The sequence below is a fragment of the Rhinolophus sinicus genome, linkage group LG05 (genome assembly GCF_036562045.2).
Source record: "Rhinolophus sinicus isolate RSC01 linkage group LG05, ASM3656204v1, whole genome shotgun sequence".
NCBI lineage: Eukaryota > Metazoa > Chordata > Mammalia > Chiroptera > Rhinolophidae > Rhinolophus > Rhinolophus sinicus.
In genome coordinates, this window is record NC_133755.1 from 143,778,243 (window position 1) to 143,789,845 (window position 11,603).

An 11,603-nucleotide genomic window follows, 5' to 3' on the forward strand; every position below is an offset into this window, starting at 1 on the left:
TACGTTCTTACTGAGATGCTCCACCAATTGTCTTCCTTCCCTGCAATGAATAATAAACCTCTACAGTATGTTCCTGGTGGTCTTCGGCTGAAGGGCATCAACATATATTCTTGGTTCACTAGTCTTACCTCCAAGGATTGTAAAATTCTCTAGAGAAGCACTGTCTTATTCATTTTGGTATCTTTCATCATATAAAAACATTGTCTTTAATAAAGCATATATACTTAAAATGTTTATTGAATGAATCCCATAGATTCTATCTTGTTCAATGACTAGAAATACTGAAAAGATTTTGGAGAAGGTATCTTGAGTCTTACTTCACAGAAATGACACAGGCACCCTCCAGCACAGTTCTGGGACTTATGGGAAAATTGTACCTACCTCCTATAATAGGAATCTTGGTATATAGTAATTGATTAATATTCAGAAATGGCAAAAAGATGTATGTGAGATCAGAATAGCATTGGAGTGGCTTTAAATCTATCAAAAATACAAGTTTTTCATAGGAACCATAGGGGATTATTATTCTGAATCAACCAAAGCATGCTGACAATGTGGTGTGCAACATTTGTGTCAATGGAAAAATGTATTCTGATATAAGACTCTAAATGCCTTTCAAATTTGATATCTAATACAAAGTTCAAAAGTTCTTAGTAATAGCATTTCTTGAGTTGCAAGTTCTTAATAATAGCAGTTCTTGCATTTTCATTTTACCCTTAAAAAAACACGGAATTGATGAAAAAAATATCTCTAATTGAGAAATTTAATCTGAATTTAAAAATTGTACAAAATACGGCATATGAATAAAAAAAGAAATAAAAACATTAAAGAATCTGACACTAAATTCAAATTTTAAATAGGAAAATGTATAACTGAAAAACGTGATAGAAAAAAATGACACCATGATAAAAAAAAATCTTACACAATAGTCTTTTATCGCATTTGAATTAGCCAAATAAGCAAGAAGGTGGGAAATATAGATCAAATGATCTACATTTGTATCTATGCATTTTAGCGAAATTCTTGTCACATTAATCTTCAGAGAAACATCCACATAAACTAACACTAACTTTGCAGGCTTCAGGAAGAGAGCAATAAGGAGGTCATTCAAGCCGCTATTCATCTGCACAACTACCTTCCCCAGAAAAACTAGTCCAATCTTTCCAGTGCTGAGAAGTGCTAAGAACCCCCACTAAAAATGGGAGCCAGAGAACGCTGCACAGAAATTAGCAATTAATTAGTAAGAAAATTAGGGAAAGAACATATAATTATTTTGTTTGGTAATGTTTTAGAGTATAATAGTGAAAATCTACTAATATTCTTCAGTAAAAGAGTCAAACTATCATCATGCACAAACTGAAAAATATTTCATACATAATAATTTGAAATTATGTATGTTGAGCACAAAAACTGAAATTACAAGTCTGACCCCACAACATTAATTTTGCAAACTGGCTTTTAGTTTTCTGTTCATTTAAAAGCTTACACCAGTAATTCCTTTACCTTAATATAACCACGATATAGTTTAATATGTATAAATGTGATTTTTAGATACCATCTCAATGAGATTCACCATAGGGGTTCCTGGCTTGATATTCATTCTACATTACAAAGAATATTTGAATCTGTCTGTGACCCTTAAGTATTTTTCCCCAGGGGTGGACTACAGCCACTGATTTCTGGGAGCCTATAAATTATGCTGTTATGACTATGAGTCTAAACAAAAATTAAGGCATGAAGAATTCACTGAGAAAAGAACGCAAACGGCCTATGCCTCTAATGAGGAAACTCAATGGGTAAAAAAGCAACTCCAAGAGGAACAGTTGAAGAAAAGAGGTTGCTCTGTCAGATGCTCTTTAAAATACCTGAGATTTGTAAATAAGCAATCATTAATTTAATTATTCATTTACCCAACCAATATTGATGAGTGTTCATTATGCATAGGAACCACACTAAGCTCTGGGGCCAAACGCAATGATGCCCCTTCCCACCTCCCACATGCAGAGTTTATAGTCTTGCAGAAAATAAATAAGCAATAATGACAAAGGAGGTTAAAGGCTGAAATTATAATATAATATAATATAATATAATATAATATAATATAATATAATATAATAATGTCAGGAAAGGCTGCCTGGCAGATAGGAACAAACAAGGTGACGCCTGAAGAATGAGTGAGAGATGGTCAGGAAAAGAAGATAAAGGATTGGTTTGCAGGCCAATCAGGTGAACAGCCAACCCATGTGAAGCCCAAGACCACAGGTGAAGGAAAGTATGGAAAAAAGACTGAAAGATGCTCAACATGTGAGCTGAGGCTGGACTGGGGGTGTACAAAGTATGATCCATTTGGACAGATATAAAGGAGGAACTGCCCAACTAAATACTAAGCAACATTTATTAAGCCCTCACTATGTGTCAGGTTCTCTATGGTGCATGCTTTCTGTACAAGTAATCTCATTTATGTCACATAAAGATCCTATGGAATAGTTGTCATTTTTATCCCTATTTTACAGATAAGAAATGAAGGCAAAGGAGTCAAATAATTTGCTCAAGTTTAGCTAAGTCTTGACAAAGCCGGATTTAAATCCAGATCAGCTGGACCCATAGCTTGTGTCCTTAAACACATCCAGGCTAGATCAAAAAGGGGACCAGCATTATATTTCAATTAAAACTCTACCACTAATGAAACTGGACTGCTATTTGTCACCATGTACCAAAATTAATTCAAAATGGATCAAAGACTTAAGCATAAGACCTGACACAATAAACTGCATAGAAGAAAACATAGGTACTAAACTTATGGATCTTGGGTTCAAAGAGCATTTTATGAATTTGACTCCAAAGGCAATGGAAGTAAAAGCTAAAATAAACGAATGGGACTATATGAAACTTAAAAGCTTCTGCACAGCAAAAGAAACCATTGACAAAATAAAGAGGCCACCAACTGAATGGGAGAAGATTTTGCAAACAGTGCCTCCGATAAGGGGCTAGTATCCAGAATATACAAGGAACTCATGCAACTCAACAACAAAAAAACAAACAACCCAATTGAAAAATGGGCAGAGGACTTGAAGAGACATTTCTCCAAAGAGGACATACAAATGGCAAATAGACATATGAAAAAATGCTCAACATCACTAATCATCAGAGAAATGCAAATCAAAACCACAATGAGATATCACCTCACCCCAGTCAGAATGGCCATCATCAACAAGACAAATAGTAACAAATGTTGGAGAGGCTGTGGAGAAAAAGGAACCCTCATACACTGTTGGTGGGAATGCAGACTGGTGCAGCCATTATGGAAGGCGGTGTGGAGGTTCCTCAAAAAATTACGAATAGAATTGCCATATGACCCAGCAATCCCTCTCCTGGGTATCTACCCAAAAAATCTGAAAACATTTAGAGATAAAGACACGTGTGCTCCAATGTTCATTGCAGCTTTGTTTACAGTGGCCAAGACATGGAAACAACCAAAATGTCCTTCGATAGATGAATGGATGAAGAAGTTGTGGTATATATACACAATGGAATACTATTCGTAAGAAAAGATGATATAGGAACATTTGTGACAACATGGATGGATCTTGAGAGTGTAATGCTGAGCGAAATAAGTCAGACAGAAAAAGCAGAGAACCATGTGATTTCACTGATATGTGGTATATAAACCAAAACAACAAAAGAACAAGACAAACAAATGAGAAACAGAAACTCATAGACACAGACAATGGTTTGGTGGTTGCCAGAGGGTAAGGGGGGTGGGGGGTGGGGGGTGGGAGATGAGGGTAAGGGGGATCAAATATATGGTGATGGAAGGAGAACTGACTCTGGGTGATGAACACACAATGGGATTTATAGATGATGTAATACAGAATTGTACACCTGAAATCTATGTAATTTTACTAACAATTGTCACCTCAATAAATTTAATAAAATAAAATAAAAACTCTACCACTAATATTTGGACCTAATTAAAATATCTACCAGAAGAACACAAAGATTGCTCTGACTTTTATTTACCATATAGATTCTCAATGTGATCTTGGCAATTGGAAAATTCAAAGGGAATTTTCTGAACTTATAACCAGATAGATTTTATTGAGGCAAAGTCTTGTTTATTTTTTTCTTGGTAGCCTCAAGACATAGTAGACAGGATATAGTAGTTGCTTAACAAAAGTTAGTGTTGCTGCAATTCTATTTTAAAATGGTGGTGTAAGAGAATTTTCTTTCTGAGAATATACCAGTTTATTTCTTCATGCCACTTTCTTCAAGCCAGACAATGGCAAGGACCTTAAATTAGATAAAATCTTGACAGAACTATAGTCTGACGCATTAAAAAGTATAATTAGGAAAATATGCCTTAAACTACATGGAGAGAAATTCCATTGCATTTATACTTCATAAAATTTGAAAACTTTTATTCCATAAGCATAAACTACCAAGAAAATTACAAATTATAAATTATTCTTTCTTTTTCAATGCAGCCCATGAAATGGTAATAGGAGAATAACTGGAAATAATCAACCTTTACGTGGCAATAAGAGAAGGAGAAAAAGTTTTTCACAAAATACTTTTGATCCTAGTCCAATTTAGAATAAAGGTGTGTGGACATCACCGAAAGCACACTTAAACAATTAGGCAAAGAACTTTTTAAACTCTTTGTATATAAATGATGTTAGAAGTAAATTATACAATTATAGATCATTTTCCTTTTTATCAATATGTTGCATTACTTGAACTTTTTTACAACAAAAACAATGGAATTTAAAGCCATTGTTCTAGGCTCCAAGATTTATATGTGATTTCCATACCATTATTTTCTAGCTGAACTTTGTCTCTAAAAACACTGTGAATAAAAAATTAAAAGAGTGTTCTGAGTAATTAGACCATAAGAGTAAGGATTTGAGGGATTCCATGTTGAAGATATGGAAGAAAAATATTCCTCTATAAATCTAAGAATTCAAATTGAAAATAAAATAAATACAACATTCTTTGTAGAGAGTAAGTAAATCATTATGAATAGGTTTTTTCAATTTCTAGTAAGGAGATTGAATAAAAAATCTCCCAACAAATAAAAGCCAGATAGCTTCACTGCCGAATTTTACCAGACATTTAAAGAATTGACACCAAACCTTCTCAAACTCTTCCAAAATATTAAATATCAATATCAATACCCAAACCAGAAAAAGACAGTACTAGAAAAAGAAACTAACATGTGAGGTTAATATCCCTGATGAATATAGATGCAAAAATTCTCAAAAAAGTGTTAGCAAACCAAAATAAGCAGCGCATTAAGAAAATCATACACCAGACATGATTAAGTGGGATTTATCCCTGGGATGCCCCACTGGTTCAACATTTGCAAATCAATCAATGTGATATACCACATTAACAAAATGAAAGAAAAGAATCACATGATCATCTCAGTAGATGCCGAAAAAGCATTTGACAAAATACAATATCTATTCATAATAAAAACTCTTCACAAACTAGGTATAGAGGGAACATGTCTCAATATAATAAAGACCATATATGACAAATGCACTGCTAACAGAATTGTCAATGGTGAAAGGTTGAAAGCTTTCTCTCTAAGATCAAGAACACAAGGGTGCCCATTCTCACCACTCTTATTCAACATAGTATTAGAAGTGTAGTTAAAGCAATCAGACAAGAAAAAAAAATAATAGAAAGTCTCAAAATTAGAAAGGAAAAAGTAAAAACTGAATCTATTTGCATATGACATGATTTTATATAGAGAACATCCTAATGACACAACCAAAACCCTGTTAGACCTAATCAATGAACTCAGTAAAGCTGCAGAATACAAAATTAACATACAAAAATCAGTAGTGTTTTTATACACTAACAATGAATTTTTTCAAAAAGAAAGAAATCAATCCCATTTACAATAACATCAAAAACAATCAATTTAATTAAGAAGGTAAAAGACCTCTACTCTGAAAACTACAAGGCATTGACAATAAAAATCGAAGAAGATCAAATAAATGAAATGTCATTTCATGTCCAATGGCATTATTTTTTTAACAAAGTAGAAAAAGGACTCCTAAAATTTATATGGAACCACAAATAGTCAAAGAAATCCTGAGAATGAAGAACACCTCCTGATTTCATGCTATACTATAAAGATGTAATCATCAAAACAGTATAATACTGGCAGAAAAATAGACCAAAACAGACAAATAGACCAGTGAAACAGAATCGAGGGCTCAGAAATAAACCCAAGAGTATACAGTCAACTAATACATAACAAGAAGACAATAGAGAAAAGACAATCTTTTCAATAAATGGTGCTGGGATAATTGGATATTCACATTAAAAGAATGAAATGGAACCCGTATCTTATACTCATTCTCACAAGAATTAATTCAAAATGAATTAAAGACTTAAATGTGAGATCTGAAACCATGAAACTCTTAGAAGAAAACATAAGAATAAAGTTCTTTGACATGAGTCTTGGTAATATCTTTTGGAAATCACACCTAAATCACAAGCAACAAAATTAAAAATAAACAAGTGGGACTAGATCAAACTATTAGGTTGGTACAAAAGTAATTGCAGTTTTTGCAATTATTTTTAACTTTTAAGCCACAATTACTTTTGGACCAACCTAATAAAAAGCTTCTGTGCAGCAAGAAAAACCATCAACAAAATAAAAAGACAACCTATGGAATGAGAAAAAGAATTTGCAAACCATATCTCTGATAAGGGGTTAATATTCAAAATCTATAAAGAACTCATACTACTCAACAGCCAAAAAAAAGGCACAATTTTTAAAAATGGACAAAGGACTTGAATAGACATGTCTCCAAAGAAGATATATGAGAGTCTAACAGGTATATGAAAAGATGCTCAACATCACTAGTCATTAGAGAAATACAAATTAAAACCACAATGCGATATCATCTTATGCCAATTAGAAAGGCCATCATCAAAACAACAAGAAATAACAAATGCTAGCATGGATGTAGAGAAAAGAGGACCCTTGTGCACTGTTGGTGGGATTATAAATTAGTACAGCCCTTATGGAAAACAGTACAGAGGATCCTCAAAGAATTAAAAATAGACCTACTATATGATCCAGCAATTCAACCTTCTGGGAATATATCCAAAGGAAACAAAAACACTAACTTGAAAAGATATCTGTACCCCCATGTTCATAGCATCATTGTTTATATTAATAATAGCCAGGACATGAAAACAACCTAAGTATTCATTGATCAATGAATGAATAAACAAGCTGTAGTACATATATACAATAGAATATTATTCAGCCCTTAAAAAGCGGAAATCTTACCATTTATGACATGGATGGATCTTAAGGGCATTATGCTAAGTGAAATAAGTCAGACAGAGAAAAGTAAATACTGTATGATCTCATTTATATGTGAAATGGAACCTTAAAATAAAAAATATCCCAAGCTCATAGAAAAAGAGCTCAGACTTGTTACTAGCGATGGAAAAAGTACAAACTTCCAGTTACAAAATAAATAAGCACTAGGGATGAAATGTGTAACATGATGTAGAGCTAACAGTACTGTAGAAGTGTGATATATAGGAAAGGTGTTAAGAGAGTAAATACTATGAGTTCTCATCACAAGGAGAAATTGTTTTCCTTTATTTTCTTTGCATTGTACTATATGAGAAGATGGATGTTAACTGAACCTATTCTGGTAATCATTTCACAATATATGTAAATCAAACCATCATATGGTATGCTTTAAACATATACAGTGATGTATGTCAATTATTTCTCAATAAAACTGGAAAATAAACAAATAATAACCTTTCTGAGCCTGAAGAAAGAAGGTGGGGAGAGGAGAATATGTTTACTATATTGCTTAATGCAAGATATTCAGAAAAGGCAAAACAATTATACGTGGAAAAATAATCAATTATTACATTGGTTTATCTTTAATAATAATCTAGTTTTTTTTTTAGCATCTCTACTTCCTAGTATTAAAAGCAAATAAATAAACAAACCAAACACTAATACTTTCAACTGTTTGCCCTGGCACTAATAACTCCAGAAGTATTATTGTTTTCTTATTAATGAAGATTAAGACTAAAGATATAAACAGATGAATATTAATATTCATTGCATTAAACTAGTCTAATTAGGAATTAGATGACTCAACTTTCGTTGTTCTCCCATTGCTTCTCATCTCACACATATGAATATAAACAATAGTCTTTACTTAATGCCATATACTGAGTTCATTATAAAATAAACTACATTAACTGTCACAGTATTCATAAGGGAAAAAATGAAGCATAAGTTTGAAAAACTCAGTGAAGAAAGATACTAAAAAAGATGCTTTTGTACAATTTCCAGGTATTAAGACATGATGTGGACAACTTGGACACCCTCACTCAGAAGACTGTTGAGTTAAAATCACTGGTACTGAAATGGAGTGGAATTCTAGAGACCACAGCTACCTACACTAAAAGTATTGAAGCAGTTTAGCTATTTGGTGGCAAGAACCCTCATTGGTAACCTGGGTTCACAGGTGTACACTTAAATTGAAACAAGTGGCCCGTGCTGACCAGGAGACACAGAAGCAGTGTCTGATCAGCATCAAGTTTTTATTCCAGTGAATGTGAAGACTCAAGGGAAGCCCACTATAGAGATCTAGGACAGTAATGACACCTGGGAACACTGTTGAGAACCAATTCCAAGGAGAAAGGTCATTAAGTTATGCGCAGATGGAGAAAAGTATTCTTGGCTGCAGATAGCCCCTGAGAATCAAAAAATAACCAAAATATTTCAGTTGCTTTGTTTTCTGTTTGTTAAGAGAATCTAAATAAGTAAGGACACTGTGCTTGAGCCACAGAACATTATCATTTTTGAATTGCTTGCCTTGTTTCAGTATCTGCTTTCTTCAAGTATGTCAAGTATGAATGTAGCTGAACCACTACATATGAACCATGAGAGCTGATGTTCCCAGATAATCAGGGAATCTAGAGGTCTAGGCAACTCCAGAGACCTTACAGATGAGGAAAGAGAGGCCCTAAACTATAAAATAAATTAAATATATTTAAAAGTAGTATAGATTATGAGTTCAAGGCACTAGTATTATTATAGTATTTATTATAATAGGATATATGTGCTACATTGAATGTAAAACATACATAATACTATACATCACATGGAAATCATAGTGAAAACATACATGTTCATAAGTAAGCACTCAATAAATAAGCAAAGGTATTTCCTATAGATTGTTACAGAAAATAAATGTTCACACAGGTGATTTTCTCATTTGAGAACTTATCGATTCTACTTGTCAAAAGTCTTAATTTTAATTCAGTTCTAATTAGACATAAAATAAGACCCTTCTTTACATTTATAGGTTCTTAGTGTTGGAAAGAAGCACCAAACATCCTTTCATATTTGGATTTGAGTTTGGAAAGCAGCAACAATGCTCCATGGCTGTTCCTTACCATTTTATTCCCTGGGCCAGTAAGGGATGCTGCAGCTCACATAAAAAGAAGAAATACATGAGAAAATGAGTAAACCCCAATGGTTCCTCTACTTAGGATCCATCCTATAAAATGATTCCTGAGAGACAATGCCAGTCTTTGCTTTCATTGGACACAGGCAAGAGAGTTCAGTCCCCCGCTTACTTTTCAACCCACCAGATCCCAAGTATCCACTGTCAAGACCATGCTTTATCTAATTTACATTCAACAACCACTAATATAACCTTCCCCTCCCCCACTCACCACAACACTACTGTCTGGCACTTGCATAGATAGATGGATGAACAGACAGAAGAGCAGATGAACTGATGGGTGGAATAAGTACATAAAGAAGTGAATAAGTACATAAAATTTTCCTCTTTGGTTCCACTATAATTCATACGATTTATTCAAATATCTGGGCAAAGTCTTTATTTCCTCCTCTGGGGAAATACTATCATTATTTTTCTTGCTGAAATGTACTAAATATTTGTAGCTGGTGAGTTTCCAATCATAATAAAAACCAAAAGATACCACAATTTGGGTAGCATAACTCTGTATCTGGGACTCAAAGAAAAATGTCTAGTTATGAAAATGTAGTGAGAAATTAGCATCTTCTAAATGTTACCTTCTATGTTTGTTAGACCTGTGTGTGACTAACAGAATGAGATCCAAGATTAGAGTTAGAGCTGGAGTTAATGCTTTAAATGTTCAGAGTGAGAGAGACTTTAGATCTAAAAGTGTGGTTTAAGGGAGATCTATGATATACCTGCATATGAAATGCAGTTCTGTTGTTAAAGTGAAGCATGACTTATTTTACAGCCAAAGAAAAGGTAGAGTATTAAAGGCAGCATTTGCTGATGTTAATGAAAACACACCCAGGGCCTGTGGGTACACATACTGAAATAGAAATCATTTCAACAACAGCAACCTGCCTGGCTCACTCTCACTTAGCAGGGGAGGTGTGTTTCAATTAGAAGGTTCTTGCCAGTACTTCCTCATACTTTCTAGGCAGCTCTTTGGAAATTAGAGGCTTATAGGTAGGTAGGAAGGAAAACTCATTACGTGCCCTCCAAGAGTTGAGAAATAAAGTGTGGGTTTGTACTACTCACGGCTCTGCCTGTAGGCTCCTGTCCTCAGCCACATAGTTAGAAGGAATATAGCCCTGCAGCTGCTGGCCAGAGCCAACTCTTTTCTCCAAGTGCCTGGCAAACCACCAGCCTTCTTGGGAGGAGTCCAGGATTTGGAGCTTGTCGCCCACACAGAAGCTCAGGTCCTCTGCAGTCCGAGCCTGGTAATCAAATAGGGCCACAAAGTAGTGGCCATGGCTTCTCTTGGGCTCATGATCAGGGGAGCAGTAGGTCCCTGGGTTTTCAATCACCTCCGGCTTGTCTGCCTCCTTGAACAAGCAGGGGAGACAGGGCCGCAAGTGTGCCCAGAGCCTCCGGAAAACATTGCCCATGCTGCCCTGTTGGAGAGGGCTTCTCCCTCTCCCCTTTGTCTCTGCAGATCCACTTTCTCTTCCTCCACCAGGCAACTTTGAAATCAGCACCAATTCACCAGGCTTTCAAGAGTGGGCAAAGTGCCGTTTCACAACAGTCCAGCAGACCTGGCTGCTTTCAGAGACTCACCGGCTTGCTTTCTGTGGCTGTAGCTGCTGTCCCAGAGCAAAACCGAGTGAGAGCTGGGCAGCAGCTCTGTGGCAAAATGCCTTTTCTTCTTGTCTGCTTAGGAATCCCACAACAAAAATAAAATTAAGAGGGCTTTATTTAGACAAAAGTCTGAGAACAGAGAAGAGTCACCTTGCTGTATGTCCCAAGGAAAAGTTAACAAGAGAAAGATGGAAAGTCCAGGTAAGATCTCTGCTTCTTGCCTTTACCAGGAACTCTCTCCCAGCCTCAGGTCTGTCTCTACTGTTTGACCAGCCCTGGCCCCCACTGCTCTTTCCTTTTTGCTAATGAATGTCCAATCAGTGGAGGCTATTGCCTTTAATATCCTGGGCTATGATCAGGCTGTAATAATTTCACCTTACTTCCTGGTTTCTTTTTGTCTGTGATCTAAGTGACATTCCTGTCCTCTTTACCTCTCCCTTCTCCCGCACCCAGGAGAGAACAGCGCCCTCA

At 35.2% G+C, this 11,603-nt stretch overlaps 1 protein-coding gene across 2 annotated transcripts in view; it reads right to left on the minus strand.

The window, feature by feature from the left end:
- Window positions 1-11,403, minus strand: part of FRK (fyn related Src family tyrosine kinase) — an 89,130-nt gene extending 77,727 nt beyond the window's left edge. The window contains exon 1 of one of the 2 annotated variants that reach the window (XM_019741331.2): window positions 10,593-11,403. In XM_019741331.2, the coding sequence (XP_019596890.2) occupies window positions 10,593-10,942 (350 nt within the window). In that variant the 5' untranslated portion in view covers window positions 10,943-11,403. The remainder of the gene's footprint in view (window positions 1-10,592) is intronic. The other variant, XM_019741332.2, reaches the window with a different exon arrangement.
- Between the last annotated feature and the right edge of the window lie 200 nt (window positions 11,404-11,603).